The sequence below is a fragment of the Marmota marmota genome, unplaced genomic scaffold (genome assembly GCF_001458135.2).
Source record: "Marmota marmota marmota unplaced genomic scaffold, marMar, whole genome shotgun sequence".
Lineage (NCBI taxonomy): Eukaryota > Metazoa > Chordata > Mammalia > Rodentia > Sciuridae > Marmota > Marmota marmota.
This window is the reverse complement of record NW_026000005.1, coordinates 35,941,580-35,965,264: the sequence shown is the minus strand read 5'-3', so window position 1 is coordinate 35,965,264 and position 23,685 is coordinate 35,941,580. Positions and strand designations below refer to the sequence as shown.

Genomic DNA, 23,685 nt, shown 5'->3' with positions numbered 1-23,685 from the left:
TTCTAGCATTAGGTAGAAGTTGTAGTTACCAATCTATGAATAAAATGAATACCACAGTATTTGCTTTAAGATGTTTAAAGTATGTTAATTTTACCTCAATTAAAAAAAAATGCTATCCTGAAAATGTGCAAGTCTCACATATTCATTTCAATGTGTTTTACAAGTGCATCGCCCATGTGACCAACACCCACCTCAAGAATGGAGCACTGCCACCACCCCAGGTTCCTCTTTTCTTATTAGACTATTAATTCCCAAGTGAATTGTCGTTCTGGCTTCAATACCCAAAGGTTAGTTTCTGGTTTTGAACTTGATGCAGGCATACAATATGTGCTCTTTTGTATCTGGCTTCTGTCATTCATTGCTTTTAAGATTCATCCATCCATGTTGTTGATAAGTCAGAAGTTTGTGGTATTTGAGTGGTATTCGGTCCCAGTTTATCTGATCTCCTGTTGAGAGGCATTGGTTCAGTTTGATTTTATCAAGTTACAGAAAACATTTTGGTGGGCATATGATTGCTATTTTTTCCCATTTAGGGGGACTAGAGCACCGAGCAGTGAAATTATAGTCATAGGTGGATACACGTTAGCCTTGTAATAAATGGCTAGTGATCAGGGCTCTGAACCATTTTATAATTCACACCAGTCATGTGTCAAGCTTCAACTGCTGTACATTTTATTTAGTCTCTGCAGCCTCTTTAATTATTCTAGTGCCATCTCATTGTGGTCTTTGTGTATGTTTCATGGAATGGTATCTCCTTGTGCTTTTTAAAAACTATTTTAAATTTATTTTTTAGTAGTGGGAATTGAACCTAGGGGTGCATAGTCACTGAGCTATATTCCCAGTCCTTTTTATTTTTACTTAGAGACAGTCTTGTGAAGTTGCTGAGGCTGGCCTTGAACTTGCAATCTTCCTGCCTCAGAGTCTCAAGTTGCTAGGATTACTGGTGTGCACTACTATGCCCAGCTCTTGTAGAGTTTTTCTTAAATCAGCATTGGGCTAGTGGCTCAGTAGCAGATGTTCATGGCACAAGCAAGGCCCTAGGCTTGGTCCCCAGCACTGCAAACAAAAAACAAAAAACAAACAAAAAAAAAAGATTTTTACTTACAAAAATATTAAGTGTATAATCTGATGAGATTCAACAACTGTATGCAGTTATACAACCACAAACAAAATGAAGATACATACTATTTCTAACGTGACCCTTTAGTCAATCTTCTTCCTCATCTATAGTCCCTGGCAACACCTGATCTGCCTTCTGTGACTATAGTTCACTTTTTCTAGAATATTATGGAATCGGAAAGTATATAGTCTTTCCTAAGAAAGTATAAGTCTTCTCTCCAGCTTCTTCTTTCAAAATGTTTTTTTGTTTTGTTTTGTTTGTTTGTTTGTTTTTGGTGCTACTGAAGATTGAATCCAGGGTGCTCTATTTCTAAGCTATGCCCCAAACCCCTTCCTCCCCCGCCCCCCAATTTTTAAGACAGTCTCACTAAGTTATTCAGACTAGCCTAGATCCTCTTTCCTCAGCCTCCTGAGTCACTGGGATTATAGGCCTGTATCACCACACCCAGCAGCAAAATTCTCAGGATTGTTCTCGCAAGAATTAATATTCTGGGGGGTCAGTGGGAGATGCTCAGGCATCAGCAGCGGGGTGGGATTGGGACCTGGGACCTGGGACCTAGGATCAAGTTACCGGTGACCATGAGATCCCTGCATCTGCTCAGAGGCCCCTTCCTGTATGGCCTGCTCTGGGCTTTTTGTGCTTCAGATGCCAGGGCTGAGCAGCCTGGGGCCAATGTCCCCCATCCCGGCAGCCTGGGCTTCGATAAGAACATGGTACATGACCAAGAGCATATCATGGAGCATCTGGAAGGTGTCATCAACAAACCATAGGCGGAGATGTCTCCACAAGAACTGCAGCTCCATTATTTCAAAATACACGATTATGATGGAAATAATTTACTTGATGGCTTAGAACTCTCTAGAGCCATCATGTCCATATGGAGGAAGAGAGTGAACAGGTGCCACTAATGAGAAAAGAACTGATTTACATAATAGATGGTGTCTTGAGAGATGACAAGAACAATGATGGATACATTGACTATGCTGAATTTGCAAAATCACTGCAATAAACATTATTTGGCTATCTCCAAGTTATATTCAAATGTGACCTATCATATTGTGATTGAATACTTTTGGTAATACAAAATAACTCATTTTTAACTACTGCTGCAGCATTTTGGTAAAAACTTGTACACTGGGGTGAAAAAGAGAAATAAAGAAGAGAAATGGGACATTTTGTGGTCCCTCAGTGCTGTTAAATCTCTCAATGGACAAGAGCTTGATGAAAGAATCCTCTTAAGGATATGGAATAACTGGAGCTGAGCACTCAGGAACTTAACTGTAGGATAATGCTCTTGATCTTAATTCATGCTACCTGAAAAGTAAGACAATAAGCTTTGCCAAGTGGACACACTTTCAGGGACAGTGAAGGGATTGAGTGAATGCCACATTTCCCCTGGTGGGATCCATCTCTTCAGATAAACGAGGTCAGTATTCTCTAAAGTTCCTCTGGCCTACATGATCACTTGCTCTGGGTAAGTGGCTATTTGTTAGGCCGTATCAAAGCCACAACAAGAAGAATGTCAGATATTCAGTTCAGATGGCTACAGAGGCAAGGATTCTGTATCCTCTCATGTTCTGGAAATTACAGACCACTGGCCTAAGCAATTAACCTTTTCAGATTTTCAATATTTTATACAACTACTGCCACACCTTTATACTTTCTTTTCTGTCATCTTCAACTTGAGAGGAACCTTAATTTAAAGGTGCTCTCTAATCAATAGCAAATATTTTAACCATCTTAATATTTGTATTTCACTCATTTCCAGGGTTTCCTTTTTGCAATTTTGGGACTATTTGGAATGTAAGGACTTGGTATAGCAGGTTTAAACTATTGGCTGGCCTCGCCTAGGTGGGAAGTTAAAAGATCATTCATCAAACCCAGTGATTAACCCGATCCAAGTTCTGTTTCAAAGGAATGTTGTTTAAATTCCCTCTTCTAGCCTGAATGGATGAATTCTTAAATTTCAGGAAATATTAGAAAAGGAAAATCTCAGTATTTGAAAGTGAGAAGCAGCTGCAGACTGTAATTTGGTTTGTTGGATGTGGTAGACATGCTGTGATGGAAAACCCAAAATGATGGTTGAATGGGGGAAAGAAAACACATAAAAATGTGCTATAAGATGTATACAGGCTTATTTTCTTTATTAAGGTATTCTTCTAAGAAAACTTATTTGTAAAAATGATTTCCTGTGTCAAGTATTTGTGCAATCAGAGCTGACTTGTAAACTATTCTTGTAAAATCTCATTATTCTGAAAGATGTATATAATGAATTCTGAATATATGACCAATAAAACTGATGGGACAAAAAAAATATACTCCTTTTTTAATGTATTTAAGTAGTATTCCATTGAACAGATGTATCACAGTGTGTTTATCAAATTGCTACACACCTAGTTTGTTTCCAAGTTCTGTTACTATGAATAAAGCTGCTAGGCACATTTGCTTGCAGGAAGGGAATTACTAGGTCATATATTAAGGTTGTTTCATTTTGTAAGAAACTTATCAGGCTGTTTTTCATTTCACACCTGTACCAGCAATAAATACAAGTTCCAGTTATGCCAATCCCGACACCTGGTATTTTTGGGTTATTTATATATTGCCATTTTGGTGTTCAAGTGGTATCTCATCTCTCTTTTTTTTTTTTTTTTTTTTTTTGGTAGCGGAACTGGGGATTGAACACAGGGGCTCACACATGATAGGCAAGCATTCTACTACTGAGCTACAACTCCAGTGGCCCCACCTTTTGGTCTTAATTGCACCTCTCTGATTAATAAGCACTCTGAATTTTCTAAGCTAATTATTCTAAATCCTAACTTTTATCTCCATTGGATAGAATCAAAGTACAGTTGTCTCTTGGTATCAGTGAGGGATTAATTCCAGGACCTCCCATAGATACTAAATCCCACAGAAGCTCAAGTCCTTTACATAAAACAGCATTGTGCTTGCTATGTATAACCTATGCAAATCCTGCTGTATACTTTAAAATATGTCAACTTATACCTACAATGTAAATATTATGTAGATACACTGTATGGATGAGGGGACAGACTGTTCATGTTCAGTACCAACACAGCCTGAGTACATTTTTGATCCACAGCTGGTGGAATCCATGGACACAGAACCCAAGGCAGAGAGGAGCTGCTGTGTGTTTCACCATAGTTTAGTAATAGTAACATCCTATTATAACAGTATTATATTGCTATTGCATGCTGTTAATATTACTTTAGGGAAGTTTTTCATTGTTTGTAGTATGGGGGGTTGGACCCAGGTATACTCTACCCTGAACTACATCCCCAGACCTTTTCTATTTTTTGAGAAAGGGTCACCTAGTTGCCTAGTCTGGCCTCTAACTTGCAATCCTCCTTCCTCAGTCTCCTGAATTGCTGGATTACTAGGCATGTGCCATGCCAGTCTGGAAGAAATATTTTTGGTGTGTTTTAGTACCTATTTAAATCTGCACTATATATGTGTGAGGCACTTTTTAGATGCTTTACATCCAATTTAATCTTTTTTTCCCCCAAATTTAATCCTTATAACTACCTATGAGTTAGACTTTAGTATTCTAGTTTACTAATGGAAAGCTAAATAGCTTTTCAAGTTTTTCTTAGCTTTTGCTGGCAGTCCTTTATGAAATTTAAAGTAAACATGGGTTTAAAAAAACACCACCCTGGTTCCTGAGCCTTCTGGGGTTTTCACTCATGTAAGAAATCTGCTAGACTAAAGCAAGAGTCCTTGCAGCTTTCATTGATCCAAAGCTGGTGAAGGAGCAAGTCAATCAAGCCGGTATAGATCCCTGGGTCCTGTGAGTATACAAACTTTGCCACAGGGGGTTGTCAGAGGGTCTGGATTTGGGATTTCAAGTGGTAAGATGAGCTCTTTTAGCCACACATGAAAACTATCAATGTTGCCAAGTCCCAAAGTAGATGGTGAATTAGAACAGTAGTCAGAAGGGAACCTTTAAGGGCAAATCAAGAGGAAGCAAGGAGGGGCACTCCCTGCTGCACTTGGGGATGGCCTTTCTTGAATAATTAATTCAACTGAGGGAGGTAGGTAGGAAGGTCCCTGTGCCCAGACATCAGCCCCCACCACTATTGGAGTGCCCCAGAGGCCATCAGGCATGTCCTCTCATTACTGTAATGGGAAGGCCAAATATCCTGACATCATGAGAATGTACCTACATTGACAACTGTCCCTTGGTATAGCTGCTAGGTCTGTGCATCAGTCCTTTGGTTCCTGCTCCAGTCAAGCTCCCTATCTTCTGTTCCCTGTGGATGCCTGGTGTTCCTCCTTTCCAGACACCAGGCACCCTCTTTTCCCTTGCACTTTTCTTAGGATAATCAAGTCAATTTACATCTCTATTTTTTTTTTTGTACCATGGATTGAACCCAGGAGTGTGCAACCACTGAGCCGCATCCCCAGCTATGGGGATAAATTTTTTTTTGTTCTGAGACAGGGTCTTGCTAAGTTGCTTAACTTAGCAAGTTGCTAAATTGCTGCAGCTGGCTTGAACTTGTGATCCTCCTGCCTTAGCCTCCCAAGCATCTGGGATTATAAGTGTGTGCCTGTGCCCAGTGCACATCTGTATTTCCAATGCTTAATGTGCTCCCTTTCCCAGGAAATGTGTACCCTGTGAAATATTTAAGCAAAGATACAAATCTCTATTAAAGCAATAATGTATTAGTAGAAGCAATAACAAAGATTGTGTTTCTTGTTGCACTAAGGTAAATGGGGGGTGATAAGTTATCGAGACCCTGTTCTGGCCTCTGCACTTCTACTTTTGTAGTTCTGGGGATTGAACCCAGGGCCTCACACAAGCTAGGGAAGCATGCTTTTGGACTGCTAAAATATCTGTAGCCACTCTGCTTCCTTCAATGAAAAAGTTTTAAATTTCTTGCCAAGAACAGGGCTTGGTAAGCAAAAAGAAGGAGCGATCTCTCTACCTGCTTTAATGTTTGGCTTGTTTTCACACCATGCAATGTAGGTATCATAATCATATTATAAAGAAACAAAACTTTGAAATATTAGATGGTATGCCCAAGGTCAGAACTGGGACTCAGTTGCAGAACTGGGACTCAGGGCCTAGGGCAGCTTATGAGGTCCATGCTACTTACCTTATTAGTGTTCAATCTAAGGAATCTAGTTTCTAATCAACCCTGAGTGGACTTGAAGCAAAAAGGAATAGTGACCACCCTCTCCACCCCAATCCTAAATCCTTACTCCAGTGCTCCAGAAATACCCTGTATTTCATTCCCTGCCTCCAAAGCACACACTCACCTACTTCCACACAGAGACTGGGTAAGTTATCAACTTGGGAAACCAGTTGATATATTCTGACAAACATTTATTCTATTATACTCCCAAATTCAAATTTCCAAACAGAGAACTACTTCTCAAAAACTTCCTTATTTAGTTGAATACTATATATTCAGGGTTAAACTAGGGGTACTGATTGCATAATAAGCAAGACTTAACTTTCTCTCAAAAGCAAGCCCCATTCCTTTCTCCCACCCAGCAAAACATACCTATCAGATAATTAAATGTAATGAAAATTAAAAACAGAATGTATAAAAGTGTTTTAAACCACTAAGAGCATTTTATATTCATCACTCATTTCCTAAGTTCTTTCCTCCTCCCCCAATATCCATCATACTGCAGTGCTGGTCCCCTCTCCAGTTATGGGGATGGAAATGGGTTGGTTGTGCTATAAAGGGGCTCTCAGAGAATAGGCCAAAGAATTGAAGTTGGTTTCTAAGGAGTCAACCAGCTCAACCTAGGCCTCTATACCTAAGCTCTTGCACCAGAGAACTGGCAGGAACAAAGCTGTTAAACAGGGGCTAGTTTTCTCTTAGGAGGGCTGCTTAGGCCCTATGTCAATCTGCACTAGAATACTGCACCCAGGGAGGACCAGAGAGAGTTAGCTTTGATTGTAAAACAAATTCACCAGGACTGCCAAGGACCTCTCTCATTGAAGCCTGACTTTGAAATCCTTATTTGTTGAGTGGCAAGTGCTGCCCAGGACATTGCCACCACACTTTTTCACAACTCTCAACACAGCCTTGGGACTGACCAGCACATCCACCTACTCTGTGGCCTTGAGCCCAATCAGGCCTCTCAGTGATTTTTCTTGGGCCCCATCCCAACTCACCACAAACTCCGGGAGCCAAGAAACATGGGTATCTCTCAAAGCTCAGAGAGGAGGGCAACTAAAGAACAGGGTGAAGTTGAGAAACTGCTGAGCTTCTGCCTGATGTGTAAAAGGCAAACCTTACATAGATTAGAGACATGGGAAAACTGGCTCTATGTATGTACTATGGCTGCTAGGAAAACTAAATAAAGGGACTGCAGGAGCAGGGGAAGAGGTGAGCAACCACTGGGAAGTGCTGGGTAAGAGAGGACCCTATTTCAAATGCTAACAACTTTTCTGATCCACTCCCCCGTGTGCTTCCCCCAGGCTCCACATTCTACAGAGGCTCAGGTGCCTGCATATTGAGGACTGTGTGTGTAGTTCACGGGCTCAATATGTTAATACTCACTGTTCACCAAGTCCTGGGGAGGGAGGTAGACTCAGTGGAGTATGAGCTTAGCCAGAGGTCTGACTAGAAGCCCACCCTATAGTAGTGACTGCCCTGAAACCTACCTGCCAAGGTATCAGAACCTACTTGCTATAAAGAGGAACACAAGCCTTTCTTCCCCTCCTTGGGGGTATTTCCTTTGACATGTGAACTTAGATAATAGCAACTGGGGTCACCCAAGCTCCTTCACTGGTGCCACAGGAAAGCCACAAAGTTCACAGAACCTCCCACAGGATGCCAAGGGCTGAATGTCCATGAGAGAAGTCTACAAGTTTGGACAAGGAGCATGTGAGGTCAGAACAGCAGCACCCTGGTCTCCTGGCAGGGTGGGTATGTGAAAGGAGCAATGGTGGAGAAGCTCTCAAGACCAGGATGTCAGGAAATAGATTCAGTATGTCACAGCCCTCCTGACTGTCTACTGAGGAAGTCTGAAGGTTTCTGAAAGTGGCTCCTCAGAAGAGTGGGTAGGGAGTCGGGGAGGGCAGACCTGAGAAAATAAGGACATTCAGAAGAACCCCTGGATCATAAAACAAAGGATTTCTGGCCCAATTATGTTTAGCACATTTTCTTTTTCTTTTTTTGGCAGTACTGGTGATTGAACCCAGGTGCTTTATCACAAAGCTACCTCCCAGCCCTTTCTATCCTTTGAGATAGGGTGACTAAGTTGCCCAGGCTGTCCTCAAACTTGAGATTATCCTGCCTCAGCCTCCTAAGTAGCTGGGACTACAGTGCATTTTTTTTCTCCACTTGAAGACCAAGGCCACAAACAAACCACACATGGCTCTCTGAAGACAGAAACCAAACCCTGTTTTATAAGGCTGCTTGGCTGTCACCCACTTCTCTACAGAGATAGGAGGTGCCAGTCAGGCAGACAGGTGACAGAGGGTGAACCTTCCTCACCTTTTCCCCATCACCACCACCCCGTCAGCCCTCCAGATACCCATCTCTGCAATACAACCACTTCAAAAAATACTCTGATGAGGGGCAATGTGGAAGGGTAGCAGGGGTCAGGCGGGTCAGCAGGATGGTTCCCATGAGGTAGCTGACACGGGTGCTCCTGGGCAGTGGCTGTGAAGGACAGTCATGGGCTCACAGCAGGCAGGAGGGAGTCACTGATTGACTGGGAAGTGGAGGAAACAGAAAGTCTGGAAGTCCGCCCAGAGTACTTGATCACAGGTAACTTCTGGGAAGGGCCGGGCTCTGTGCTGGTGATCTCACTCTCCTTTAAGCAGATGGGTTTCCTGGGGAAAGGGGGAAGGCCAACTTGAGTCTTCTTGGGCTTGGGTATGGTCCCGTCTTCAGATGAAAATAGGTTTCCCTTGGAGGAGCTGTTCTTTCTGAAGGAAACAGGTGTGGAAAGATGGCTGAGACACTGTGCAGCAGAGACTTACTTTTGAATTGCCTTCCAGATATGGGCCAGGCACTCACAACATTATGTACTATAGATCATTAATTACATGGATATATTAATAACCATAAAATATATTTTATTTACTTGAAGGCTTGAGAGCTCAAGTGCAAGTGTGAATGTGAGTGAGTGGAGCAGAGCCAAGTACTTTAATTTTGTGCTCCAGCTCACTTTTGCTGGGCATCCTAAGAGCCACCGGGAACAGGATATTGTGGCTACATATACGACATTCCTATCAATCCCCAGATAGAGAATGCTCAGTCTAGGAAAAGAGGAAGAAAGAAAGCTCCCCAAACTCTGTTAGCCCTTCCTTTGCTGAAGCCACACTCACCCCAGCTTGCCAGGCTCTGGTCTGTAGAAGGCACTGAGCACTCCATCACCCTTTGGGGCAGTCACAAGTGATGTCGGCAGAGACCACTAAGAACAAAGGAAGCAACAGGCAAAAAGGGTGTCAGGCAGAGGTCAGGCAGGAGTGTCGGGGGCCAAAGACTCTTTCTGCAGCTCTCCCATTCCCTGACCCTGAGCCCATGGGGTAAAAGTTTTGGCTCTCTATTTAGTGAGAAAAAAGTTTGAGGCCTGCAGAGCACTTTTTTGATCCTTGAAAGAAAGGAGTCCAGACAATCCTAAAGCCAATCATTTTTTTTTTCAAAGGTAAGGGTCATGAGATACAGAAGCAGGGCCTAGGGGTAGGGTACATATAGCCCAACCTATGCTATACTTTCTTTTTTGATGGTATCAGGAAGTAAACAGGCGCTCACACACTGAGCAACATCCCAGCCCTTTTTATTTTTTATCTTAAGACATGGCCTTGGGGCTGGGGATGTGGCTCAAGCGGTAGCATGCTCGCCTGGCATGCATGCGGCCCAGGTTCGATCCTCAGCACCACATACAAACAAAGATGTTGTGTCCGCCAAATACTAAAAAATAAATATTAAAAAAAATATTCTCTCTCTCTACCTCTATCTCTCTCACTCTCTCTTAAAAAAAAAAAAAAAAAAAGACATGGCCTCACTAAGTTGCTGAGGCTGGTCTCAAAGTTGAACTCCTTCTGCCAGCCTCTCAAGTTTCTGAGCTTTCAGGCATGTGCCACCACACCCAGCCCATGCAGTACTTTTAATGCAGAAGAGGGTGGGCCCTGAAAAAGAGCTGTTTTCCCGCCCTGGCATAACTCACCAGTGGAACAGAATCAGAGATGACTCCTGTGTGGAACCCTTTGTAGCACCAACTCCGAAGCAGATCTACTCCTAGGGCAAGATGAATGGGGTTTGGAACTTAGTAGGGAGGAACCAATTGGCCCATTTTTTCCAGAGAAGTCCATTTCTTGGGTTAATAAGATCTAATCTCTCACTAAATGTAGCCTCCTGTGGGCAGGAAGGGCACATCACCTTTGAGCTTGTTGCCATGGTACTTCTGCTCCCACTGGGTGGTGAGAATGTTGAAATATCGTGGCTGCTCAAAAAAGCGGAGATAGCGAGAAGAGATCCGAGAAGGAAAAATTCGTTCAAATTGACCACGACGAGAAAACTCATCCTCCATCTCAACTAGAATCCGAACATCATCTGGTGTCAGGACATCCAGCACGGATGCATAGAAGTCCTATGGTCCAAGGAACAGGGAAGAAGAGGGTGTGGCAGATAGTGTGAGCCAGAGGCAGAGAATCAAGAAGCTGGAGACAAGAAACACAGTCTGGGGTCCAGGTGTTCCAGAACCCTCAAAGGACCACTAGCTTTGCCTGGTGAGCCAGCTCCGTACCTCATTGGTTTCTAAGACCACTCAATTTAGCTAATGGAGGAAAATGCTCTTGACTGGGATTGGAGGAGCTGCTGGGGCTCCGAGATTAATTGGTTTGTTAGATGGAGTTGCAGTCAGGGTCCAATAACCAGGACCTGGCACCAGCATTGTGCCTGCTACTCTGTCATCTGGCTCCCATATCTGCTTTGAGAAGACCAAGCCTCCCAGGCTCTTGCTGTACTCCCCAGGGAAAGAAACCATGTGAGTGAAGGTCTACAGCTCTGACAAGTGAGCCAAGAGCACTGGCTCTTAAAAATGTGGCAGAGACTATCAGCTCTCCCCCAGAATAAGCAATGTGCCAACATACCTCTACACGTCACAGGATCCCAGACCTCGGTTAAGAACCCTTGCTTTAGAGAGAAGGATAGCTGGTTTCCCAAATGTTTGGTCAAAGGAGCTTTCGGCTGAGACAGGGGAAAACCAATCTCCTACCTGGTCAGGAATTTTCTGGGTCAAATAATAGGCTTTCTTCATCTTCTGTGCTGTAAAATGCTCTGGTGCCATTCGACATTTGTCCCTGGGAGAGCTGGGCAGGCTAAGACAGGGGATAGACAGAAAGCAAAGGAAGAGTCAGCAGCATCCCTCCTGAGGAATTCAGAGAGGTCCAGCCCAGGAAGACACACTTCCTAGGAGAAGACAAAGACGTTGAAAGATGTTTGTCACTTGAGTGGATCACACTAAAATGCAATCCACTCAGGCAGCCTGTCTGAAAGTCATCCAGAACCATGTACCATGGAAGAACTGAAATAGCACAAGATATCCTCTCCTGAATTTAAGAAAATAAATAAAAAAGGAGTAAGCCTGATTGCTGTACACTTTGGCTTAGTTTAATTTAGTGAAAACTTACCACACACCTACTGGCTGTATGATCCTGGGCAAATAACTAAACCCCCCTGCCCTGTTTCATCATCCATGTTACTATGATCACCGTTGAGAAAGATGATGATGACTGAAAAGCAGTCCTGCCTCCAAGGAGCTTACAGTATGGCAACTGGAACAAGTTAAATGACAAATAACCACAGGACAGAGCCAAGGATAAGTCAACAAGGTATAGAGTAGAGAAAGCAAATTTTCTAACCAGGCAAATCAGGATTTTATTTCTATTCGCTACAACTGTCTAGCTGAATGACCCTGGATGGGTTGCTTAATCCTAGGGATCTTCAGTTTCTTCTTCTGTAAACTGTGATACTGATAGTAACCTTTAGGGCTGTGAGAACGTTAAAGATGTTTCCTTACACAGCAGAGGCATTTAATAAACATAAGAGTAGCCCAGTGCTTTGAGGTATACCCTCACTAAGCCCACACTAAGCTGGCTTCATGAAGATGTTGTCTGCAGCGAGGCTCTGGTGGGTGGGGGTCTGGCTAAGGAGATTTCAGAAGGAAGATACCCCATGAGCGGAGGAAAGACATCAAGGGGAACAGCAAGAAGCAATGAACTTTTCAGAGAACGAGATTGGTCTAACTGGTCCTCAGGGATCCTCCCAACCTTGAGCTTCTGTGAGTGATCTTGTCTGTCAGAGCACAGGAGCCAGGAAGAGGAGTAGAGAGAAATGCACCCAGGAAAAGGAGGCAGGGGCCTCGAATGTCCAGATAAGGAGTTAACTTGGTTCCCAGGCCGTGTGGAGATTCCTGAGCAGGAGAGCAAAATAACCAAACTTACTTTTAGGGATACTAATGGCAGGGATGTGCAGATGGATAGGAGGGGCAGACTGAGCCGCAAGGGATACAAAGCAAAAGCAAAAGAAAGGATCCAGAATCTATTCCTTCCCAGAATCACAATGAGCTATTCATGCAGCCAGCTAAGCCTCAGGGAAATAAGGAGGCTGACCTGGTGCTGGAGCCACTGGAGCCGCTGGGGCTGCTGGAGTTGGAAATATCCTCTGCATTGGGCAGAACAAAACCCGCCAGATTCAGAAGGTCTCGGATCATCTGGCCTTTGATGTTGATGTCCAGCTGAGAGTTGGAGTGGAGGCTTTGGGAAAAGATGTACACTGTGGTCAAAGCAGCACTTCAAATAGTTTCTGATTCTATGTCCAAGTCAGGGCTAGCCCCATTTGGCTTTCCTGGGACAAAGCTCAAGCATCATCACAAAAGTCTCTTGTACCAAGACAGTGAATAATTTACCCAGCTGTTAAACCTGCCCATGACCTTAGTTTGCTAGAGGAAAACAAATAGTAGGGATTAACTTGAAAAGAGCAACTTTTTTTTTTTAATTTCTTACATACATGACAATAGTGGAATGCATTACAATCATAATTATCCATTTACAACACCATTTTTCGTAATTCTGTATGTAAAGTATGTTCATGCAAAACTATGCCATTATACATGTGCTCTTATTATTTTTTTGCATTACAATTCTTTTTTTTTTCTTTTTTTTTTTTTTTTGAGAGAGAGAGAGAGGAGAGAGAGAGGAGGGAGAGAGAGAGAGATTTTTTTTTAATATTTATTTTTTAGTTTTCGGCGGACACAACATCTTTGTTTGTATGTGGTGCTGAGGATCGAACCTGGGCGGCACACATGCCAGGCGAGTGCGCTACCGCTTGAGCTACATCCCCAGCCCTACAATTCTGAATTCACCTTTATACCACAATTTATCATATCTCTGATGAAAAGAACAACTTTTAAAAACCCTCTACATTCTTGAAGAACCTTGAGATAATGGCAAAGAGTAAGTGAACGAGCAAACACAAACCATGAAGGTTAAACACAAATTCTAGGGAAGGAACTATGAACTATCTTCCCAAAACTGACAAGACTAGAGTGACAAAAGAATTCTTAGGATACGGGATCAATTCTATTGTGGGTATATTGAAAATACACTCTACCTTGGGGAAATATTAACTTCCAGGACCCAGGGCTTGAGGTTCTCATCTAACATGATGTCAAAACCGAAGAGTTCGTGGCAGCTGTAAGGATGTCGCACATATAGCTTGAGCAGGTTGGTCACATAGGGCTCTGATCTGGACACAGGAATAAAGAAGTATTCAGTCCAAAAGCCAAATGCCAAATGATTTCTCTGATTTAAGGATGCTGATCCATAATATGCTGCGGGGTGGGGATTAAATGAACTCTAGATAGGGCAAAGGGGAAAAGGGGAGGGAGGGGTAGGGAGGGAGCATAAAGGTAGGAAAAACAATGGAATGTGATGGTCATCATTATCCTAAGTACATGTATGAAGACATGAAGGATGTGACCCTACTTTGTGTATAAACAGAGATATGAAAAATTGTGTAATATAAATTGTAATGCATCCTGTTGTCATATATAACAAATTAAAATTTAAAAAAAGGAATAAAAAGCACCCTCCACCCAAAAGAAAGTCAAGTATTCAGTCCAGCTCCTCCCAAAGGTCCACACCCAGAGCTGTCCTGCCAATGGAGTGGCCCAGAGTTAGGCAGACAGAAGCCACCCAGGAAAAGTGGCTCAAGAGATTTGTGTGATCGGGGTCAGCTCCTGGGGTACACAGTTCAGCAAATGAGCAAAATTTAACTCTATCTAATCCTTACCATTCCCTGTCCTCAGAACAGAACCACAGCATGGTCAAAGCCCAGAGGATAGCAGCATAAGGCCAAAAAGAAATCAGGGGAGCTCCCCAGCAGCAGGCTCCACAGAGTGGCAATATAACTCACGAGATGATGGTTTTGACAATGACGTCCTTTATCTTTTCCCAGATGGCATCGCTATTAACTCCCTTCTGGCTCAGATAGTTCCACAAAGCCTTCAGTGCCCTGCATGGGGAGGAAATGGGAGTATTTAGTGTTATATTCAAGAAATAAATGACAATGAAATGAGAAAAAACAGGGAATAAAAGACCTAATGGTATTTTTCTTCATCTCTTCCTTTGACATTCAGAATTAAGAGATGAACTTGACAACAAACAGATCAACTCTGAATTTACAAGTGCTTATGTAATCTTCAGTTGCTATAATACTCCCCTACCACCAGGCCCCTGGACCTACCAAGCCCCAGGACCCTCACACCCTCTAGGACTACATTTGACTGGGACACTCTGCCTTCAGTACCATTTGTGGCCCTGGCAGGCTGTTTCGTCTGCATTGGCTTGGTACTCAGTATTCTTTTTATTGACACTATAGTTGGTCAGGTGCATGAACTTGTTACCAAGGCTCTTCATGGAAGGGGAATACCTGGAGACAAGAAGAAAGGCAGAGGTAAGACAGCGAGCAGAGAGTGAACCAAATATTCCCAAATCCTGAGGAGGTGAAGGACAAGTACACAGATCTTTTCAGATCAACAAGGACCAAAGAACTTTAACTGTCAGCAATCATCTCCTTTGTCCCACCTCAGCTGCAAATTCAGCGAAGTAGAGAACCTCATTTCCCATTCCCTCCTGCTTCCCCCACTAAGAAATATCACTAAATCATGTTATTTTCTGTTTGGCATCCTCCAGTTTTCCTCCCTCTGAGGAAAATAAGTCCCCCAAATTGTGAGGCAACACTTCACACTCTAACATACTTGCAACTGGCAAAGCGGACAAGTCCATCTGAAAAGAGGTAAATCCGTAGAGGATCGTAGGAAGTGACATAAACATAGATCCGCAGATCAAACTTGCTGCCACTGATGAGGTAGGGTTTGTGTAGATACCTGTGTAGAGGAAAGGCAGCTCCACATTCAGCCAGTGGGGCTTGATGGGCAGCTGTGTTAGGGCAAAAGCCAGTTCAAGGTCCCAAGATAAAGACATTAAAACAGTTGACTAAGGAAAGTTTCTGGCAGGGAGGACAAGAGGCTGAAGAACATTGTAAGAGAGAAACCTGCAGGTCAAGGAGATAGGAAGATGGGGAGAGGAATGTGAGCTACAGGTGGGCTCACCTCTGTACCAGGAGGGGCCTGCGCTTGGGTAGTTGACTCCACTTGTGAATGACCTGGATGCCAATGCCTCGAGCTGATGCTGGCTAGAGAGAAACAGAAGGGAGACAAAATTTGCTCCAGGCACAAAACTATGTTGTTCCCACTCTCAGACCACCACTTGTTGCCCACAGTGACCCACTCACTGGCTTCACAATCCACTTTTGGCGGCTGTTGCTCTCCCAGGCTTTGCGCAGGAGCTTGGAATCCTGGGGCAGGATAAAGGACTGGGGGAAGAAACTGAACTCCTTCTTGCCAAAGCGGCTCTGCATTCGAGACAGGTTCCGCCACAGTCGGTCCTTCCTTCCAATCTGGAAAGAACCTGGGAAGTGGTTTAGCTACAGAAGGGACCAAAAGTGAGAGCAAGGAAAGGTAAAGGTGAGACCACAAAGATGACAAGCCCCACTAGGCCATTCCAACTTCCTTAGCAACAGTGCATGCTCCTATTCCATATCACTGTCATTGCTTTATGGTTTTTACATATACAACACTGAGCACTCACCAAAAGATATGTGAAACACAATTTTGATTAAGATAGGCATGATATCACCTTGAATGCAAATAAAAAGTGGTTGAAACTTTTTCCACAACAGCCTATGGAACAAGGACAGGAAAACACCTGGCCTTTAGTAAATCTGGACATAAGGGACTCATTTGGTCCAACATGAGACCAGAAGTCCTCTTTAGACATACTTAGCTTGGAGCAATGGAGGCGATGTACAATGGTTATTGGGGAAACATTATCACCTGAAAACAAACAATACATCTCAAGATACATTAGAGGAAAAAGTATTTTTGAGAGGTGGCAACTGGCCAAGACACTGCAACAGAACTGGAGTTGTGTATGGTCTGCTAGGGTCTCACCCTGTACCCCTCCTGAACTCCTCTCTATAAACCTTCCTCATATCTCTGCAGTTACCCTCCTCTCTCCACATCCACTCTCACTATTCCCAATACCACCCTCCTCTTGGCCTAGTCCAAAGTCCAGGGAAACAGCTCCTCAGAAAGCACTCCTACCTTCTGATGCTCTCGAATGGATCGGAAACTAGCAGACTTCATGTGGTGACCCCAGCAGCCCAGCCAGTCATCATTTCCTGAAGAGGGCAATTGGGGAGTCAATCCTGCTGGCAGCTCTGTCCCTGAGACAGAGGCCCCAGAAAAACCACTGAGCCTGGGCACAGCTCCCTGACTAGGTTTCCAAGAGTTGCCATGGAACTGTCCTACATGAGGCTCTGGGGCTAGGGACAGAACAATGATGTTCTGTCTCCCAACCCTGAACAACAGAGGGCTTAGCTATGCCACCACTATGAGGTTGGCAGCTTCAAGACAGGGTCTCCAGCTGTGCCCAAGGGGAATCCAGAGCTCTCCTCCTACCCAAAGCCCAACTAGTGGGACAAAGAGGACAGGCCCACAGTAAGGCGAGTGACTCACTCTTGCTGACTTTAAAGTGTGACCGTCCAATAGTCTGCTTGACAATGTTGGGAGTCACTGTGCTCATCTTCCACCGGAGCAGCTTCCTTTGCTCCCAAGGGAGTTTCTCCACTGGGGGAAAGGCACAGGGTGGGAGGTGGGGCAGGAGCAAGAAGAGCAGGAGAATTGTTTGGTGAGAAGATAAAAAAGACACTGGTGTCCATCCTTTCTTGGGTAGGCAAGTCCCTATGAATTGTTCCAAATCAGGTTCAAAAGAGCACACTTTGGGGAAAAAGAAGGACTGGGTGGGAATGAGAAGCAAAAAAAAGGATGAGACTGAAAGAGGAAAGAAACAAGGTTAGAGGGTAGGTGCTAAGTCTAAGAATATGAGGCTGAAAAGGAACAGCTAAAGGACAGGCAAGAAAATATCCCCACCCTGGACCTATAACCAGGTGAGATCCGAGCACAGTGTGGTAACCACTGTGACAGCCATTCCGGAAGCCCCTTCCCACCTTTATCACCACCTCCTGGGGCTCTCCTGGACTTTGTCACTTGGCCATATTTACCTCTTTCATCTCGAGTGCCAAAATAGATGGTAGGAGGCACATTAGGGAAGAGACTGTAGATAAGGGCTGGTCGGACAACTTTCTCATGAATGGAAGGTTTGGTAAGAAGCTCCGCACAGTTCCTAAGATAAAAAACAAACGTGGCAAGTAAGGAAAAGCAACAGCCCTGAGGTGTCATAGTATTAAGATAGAATGATTCTCCCCCTACCCCACCTGTACTGGGGATCTAGCCCAGGGGTACTTTACCACTCAGCCACTTCCCCAGCCCTTTTAATATTTTATTTTGAGAAAGGGTCTCGCTAATTACTTAGGGCCTTGCTAAGTTGCTGAGGCTGGCCTTGAACTTGTAATCCTCCTGCCCCAGCCTCCAAAGCCACTAGGAGTATAGGAATGTACCACTGCACCTAGCTAGATATAATGATTCTGAAAAGACAAGTGTTCAATAATTATTTTGCAAATATGAATCCATAAGATGCTAGAGCTATCCTACATACAGCCACACCATTAAAAGTTACCTAGAGACAAGATTTTCCACTTCATTAGATAATACATCTCCAAAACTTCCTGTGACAAGCCACAGGCTGGGAATGTCCTTGTAGTTCTCAAAGAGGGAATGAGTCTGACGGGACACAAATAGAAAACTGCCACACTAAGATAAAGAGCTAGATGAGGAGAAAAAAAGAACAATATGGATAATCAAAAGAAGAAAACAATAAAAGATCAAAGAAGAGGTATAAAGCCAGGCATGGTGGCACACACCTGTAATTCCAGTGGCTTAGGAGGCCAAGGCAGGAGGATCATAAGTTCAAAGCCAGCCTCAGCAACTTAGGCAGACTCTAAGCCACTTAGTGAGACCTTGTCTCAAAATAAAATAAAACAAGTGCTGGGGATGTGGCTCAGTGGCAGAGTACACCTGGGTTCAATATCCAGTAAATCCCCTTCCCCCCAAAAGAAGAGATATAGAAATTTTTAAAAAGAAAAAGGGGAAAAAGCAACAGGAAGAAAAGAAACAATGATACTTGTAACTGTTTTGTATTAGGTTCATATGAAGGCACAGATAGCTTATGAAACTGGACTTTCACATGACAGAGCCATACAGTTCTAGATCTCATGGACGCATAAGCCAGGATGTGGGGCCAGCAGACCATGGCGATGTTTACTGTTGTTCTAGCAATGGCTCAGCCAGAGCTACCTCAAAGGTAGTCAAAATAGTGAACAGTTCAACCATCTATCAGTACAAGCCAACTGGCACAGACCACAAGAATGGAAAGAACAGTCATTCCCCTCTACACTGAACTGATATGATCCACAAATATTAAAAAATTTGATTTTTATCTTATAAAAAGCCACTTTTGGGCTGGGAGTATAGCTCAGTGGTAGAGTGCTTGCCTATCACACAAGTTCCTGGTTCTGATTCCCAGCACTGAAAAAACTATTAAAAAAAAAGTCACTTTACCTATTATCATTTTCAGTATGGTAGGAATAAGTATTATACATAAAATACTTCAACGTTCCAGATTTTAATGGATTTTTATTTTATTGGGTCAAATTAAATACTAACTCCTAGGTAAATAATTCCAATGAATTCACTCTATTCCTCATTTCCCAAAGATTTTCCTTCAAAGACTGAGCATCAGAATTTAAGATTGTTGAAAATCAAGAGGAATGAGTAAAGATACAGAAAAAAAAAAAAAAACAGGAATATAAAAGATAGTCACCCTAGAATAGTTCTGACAGTTTCCTAAAAAACTAAACATGCAACTATCATATGACCAAAACTGAACTCCCAAGTATTTATTTATGTTCACATAAAAATATGTACATTACAGAAAAAGAAAAAGGAAAAAATCTACATGATTGTTCACAGCAGCTTTATTCACAATAATAGCCCAAAGCTGGAAACAACCCAAATTTTCTTCCAATAGGTGGATGTTTAAAAACAAAACAAAATCTGTGGTATATCTATCTATATCATGGAATACTACTCAGCAACAACAGCAAAAAATGAACTACTAATACATGCAATGACCTGGATTCAACTCTAAAGAACTTGCTAAGTGAAGAAAAGCCAATCCCAAAAGGTTAGATACTGATATCACTCCATTTGTGTAACATTCTTAAAATAACAAAATTACAGGAATGGAAACTAGTGAGTTAAGGGCAAGGGGATGAGAGTATAGGTGTCACTTAAGGGAATCAGGAGGGATTCTTGCAGTGATAGAAATATTCTGTACCTTGCCCCTGTCGATGTTAACTTCCTTCAATAATAATATTATGCTACGTCTTGCTGTTGTTTTGCAACAAGTTACAACATGAGAGAAACTGGGTAAACAAAGGATCTTTCTGTTAATTTCTTACAACTGCATATGAGTCTACAATTACCTTAACTTTAAAAGTTTAATTAAAACCAAAGAGGAGAAAGCCTTTGTTAGCTGCCTCTCAAGAGTACTGGCTTACCCCCAAGACACCTGACTTTTTGTCTAGGAAGGCTACAACCTATGATCTTGAAAGACTAACTTCTCTGGTCCTAAATTTTTTCATTGGACTTGATGACTGCCATCTCTAAAATTACATGATTCTAGGGTTAGGGGGGGCAACAGCAGGAAATGTAATAAAGCTATTGGTGGGAAGTGGGAGGATGAGTTAAGACGAGGAACTTGGGGCCAGTCTGGAAACACAGCAAGACCCCTTCTCAAAAAAGTCAACCATGGACTGGGGTTGTGGCTCAGTGGTAGAGCACTTGCCTGGCATGTGTGAGCCTGGATTCGATCCTTAGCACCACAAATAAATAAACAAAGTGAAAAATCCACTGGCAACTAAAAAAAAAGAGTCAAACAACCAACTAATGTGGAGGGGTACAGGGAACCACTGTGTAGAAAAATAAAGGCAGTGATCTTTCCACTTTTTCAATAATAGTCAAATGTGCTATAATAAATGTAAAAATGTCTGATAAAAGAGGAAAAAGTTAAGATTTTTTGGCAATCCAAAAGCATTTCTCATTTTAATTATCTTTATTTTCTTTTTTGGTACTGGGATTGAATGCAAGGGCACTTTACTATTAAGCTATATCACTAGTTCTTTGTTTTTTTAATATAGTTATTTTTTATTTTGAGACAGGGTCTTGCTAAATTGCTGCAGGTCTTGAATTTCTGATCCTACTTCAGCCTACCAAATCACCGTGGTTACAGACATGCACCACAGTGGTTTGGAATCCATCAATCTTCATTTTCTTGAAAACCCTGTTTAAAGCCTCATATTGCTAGGAAGATGTGTAAAATTTGTAGAAATTAATGAATTAATGAACTAAATAATTAACACACATCTTATGTGAATTTATTTCTTTTTTTCCCATGGTGCTGGGGACTGAACCCAGGTCCTCCCTCACACTTGCATGTGCTCTCCCTTTGAACTATATTACCAGACCATGAATTTTATTTTACATATCAGACGTCTAGATAAAGGGTTGTGTAGCTGTCCTGAAGCAGGCCTACAAATAAACACAAATCATTCTTAAGTATGAAAAAGGACACCAAACCAATTCCAAGCTATATATTCTTCTCTTATGGAGAATGGAGTTACTTAATTGATTTATAACTAGGAGTTCTGCTTTTCTGAGAGGAGGATGTGTTAAGTCAGAAGAAACAATTCACAGATCAGACTCAAGTATCTGTGACAGAACTTCTGTCCACCTTCAGAGAAAGTCCCAATTCGCTCTCTCCCACTTTCCAGACAGCTCTGCCTCACTGGGCTGTCTTGGGGCTCTACAGGCGGTACAGCTGCTGCCATAGCATCATGGAGACACACCTAACCTTGCCCATATTCACCACAGTGTGGAAAGCTTTCTCTCAGGTCTCCCTAAGGTAAGCTGACACAAAGAAAAGCAAGCAGAGCAGATATTCCACGTGTTGAACAAGCCTTGACATATATGGCTAGATTTTAATTAGAAATTAGAATAAACATTTTGAACTAAAAATAATACAATAATATTCTATATTTGTATTTTCAGTAGAAATTTTTTAAAAGAAAAAGATTATGTTTAGTACATTTGGGGGTTCTTTTTTAATACTTAACAAAAAATATGCCAGGTATGGTGGCACACACCTGTAATCCCAAAGCCTTGAGAGGCTGAGGCAGGAGAATTGCAAGTTCAAGGCCAGCCTCAGCAACTAAGCAAGGCCCTAAGCAACTTACCAAGACCCTGTCTCAAAAATAAAAGAGGCAGGGTGGCTGGGTATGTACCTCAGTGGTAAAACACCCCAGGGTTTAATCCCTCGTACCAAAACACATACATATGTGTGTGTGGGGGGGTTTGTATCGATTATATATGATTGTATATGTATTATAAATATATATAAATATATAAATAATATATAAATATATAATATATAAATATATAATTATATATAAATATATAATAAGTACATGTAATATTTTATATATGTGTGTATATATACACATACATACATATATATACACACACACATACATATATATATACACACACACACATACATATATATATATATACACACACACATACATATATATATACACACACACATACATATATATACACACACACACACACACACATATATACACACACACACACATATATATATACACACACACACACACACACATATGTATATATATAAATATAAATATAAAAACAATTAATGAAGACAAAGCCTCATTCTGAGGCCAGGCTGGAAATGGTTTGGGGAATATGAGATTATGGTGGAGAATGTTGAAGATAGTTTAAATGATCCTTTACCAAGTTCTAAAAATCTTCCACGGAATGAATGCCCTCCTTTATAAAGATTTCTTTATAGTCCTGCATTCCTTCCTTTCCCTCAACTCCCACCCAGGATTTTTGTTAAGAGATTGACTTTTTTTGGTTCCTTAGTTAGGAATGAACCTCAGACTCCATCCAAAGGTAGATGAAAGAGAATTTTAAATTTAATTTAATTGGTTATTCATTTCTTAAACACTTCTTGAAATATTTGTCTTTTAGTTGAACAATTCCTTGGAGCCTCAAAACCAGAAACATGGTACTGTTTTTAAACCCAACTGACAAGTGTACATCTGGTCTCCCACTAGCTCCCTGTTCAAAAACTAAAGTAACAAACATAACAATTGGGGGAAAATGAGTTAGGGTTCGCCAGGCAAGTAGGGTTACACACTTCATGATCTTGAAAAGACAAAAAAATGAGTATGTACCAATGATCTACACAACTGACACTCACTGAGAGATCACTGCCACCGACTCGCTGCGGGAGACACCACTTAATGAGGAGCACTCTGAGTCTCCTGTGGGAAGAAGAGCAGAGAAGTTTCAACTGGAAGAGACTGCCACATACACCCACCAAGCCTATACAGCTCTTCGTAGAATATTCCATGAATATACATATACATTCAGCCCTGCTTTGGAAGCCATGACACTACCCTCTACCTTGCTTTGCCTTTCTTGTGCTCAAGAGCAGCAGAGAGAAGACTGATGGGACAGGACAACTAGGGACCAGAGTCCTCCAGAAGCTCCAGTAAGTCCCCCAAAGCAGATGATTAATGAGGGTGATAATATGAGTCAAGCACAGCACATAATTGTTAGCCCCCTTCCTAGGAGGCTGCAACCAATCCCACATGGAGGAAAAGGGCTCCCTACTCACCCTCCTCCTCTTCATTCCCGTCATGGCTGCAGCAGTCCTCCAAACTGTCTATTAGTTCTTCTTCTGTATCTTCAGCCTCAACCTGGTCTGGCTGGAGGTTAGCTGCTGAACTAAAAGAAAGAATCATGCCCCCAGCCCAACCAACTCCATAAGATGTCACAGTTAAGAGTCTCATTTCCTATTGCTTTTTATTTTTTAATTTCACAGGATCTCACTAAGGTGCTAAGGCTGGCCTTGAACTTTCTTTTTTTTTCTTTTCTTTTTTTTTTTTTTTTGAGAG

At 42.3% G+C, this 23,685-nt stretch overlaps 1 protein-coding gene and 1 pseudogene across 8 annotated transcripts in view; one reads left to right on the top strand and one right to left on the bottom strand.

Moving 5' to 3' along the window:
- Positions 1-1,698: 1,698 nt before the first annotated feature.
- Positions 1,699-2,538, top strand: LOC107138479 (annotated as a pseudogene).
- An 879-nt stretch (positions 2,539-3,417) lies between these two features.
- Positions 3,418-23,685, bottom strand: part of Ttll4 (tubulin tyrosine ligase like 4) — a 45,368-nt gene continuing 25,100 nt past the window's right edge. For 6 of the 8 annotated variants that reach the window (XM_015481394.2, XM_048808566.1, XM_015481393.2 and 3 more), the window contains 17 exons: positions 23,406-23,515; positions 22,986-23,049; positions 17,737-17,858; positions 17,192-17,302; positions 16,778-16,854; positions 15,907-16,098; positions 15,725-15,807; positions 15,371-15,499; positions 14,920-15,042; positions 14,527-14,625; positions 13,723-13,857; positions 12,723-12,866; positions 11,327-11,429; positions 10,489-10,699; positions 10,277-10,347; positions 9,435-9,520; positions 3,418-9,032 (listed from right to left, as the gene is read on the bottom strand). In XM_015481394.2, the coding sequence (XP_015336880.1) occupies positions 8,777-9,032; positions 9,435-9,520; positions 10,277-10,347; positions 10,489-10,699; positions 11,327-11,429; positions 12,723-12,866; positions 13,723-13,857; positions 14,527-14,625; positions 14,920-15,042; positions 15,371-15,499; positions 15,725-15,807; positions 15,907-16,098; positions 16,778-16,854; positions 17,192-17,302; positions 17,737-17,858; positions 22,986-23,049; positions 23,406-23,515 (2,116 nt within the window). In that variant the 3' untranslated portion in view covers positions 3,418-8,776. The remainder of the gene's footprint in view (positions 9,033-9,434; positions 9,521-10,276; positions 10,348-10,488; positions 10,700-11,326; positions 11,430-12,722; positions 12,867-13,722; positions 13,858-14,526; positions 14,626-14,919; positions 15,043-15,370; positions 15,500-15,724; positions 15,808-15,906; positions 16,099-16,777; positions 16,855-17,191; positions 17,303-17,736; positions 17,859-22,985; positions 23,050-23,405; positions 23,516-23,685) is intronic. The other 2 variants (XM_015481397.2, XM_015481398.2) reach the window with 2 other exon arrangements.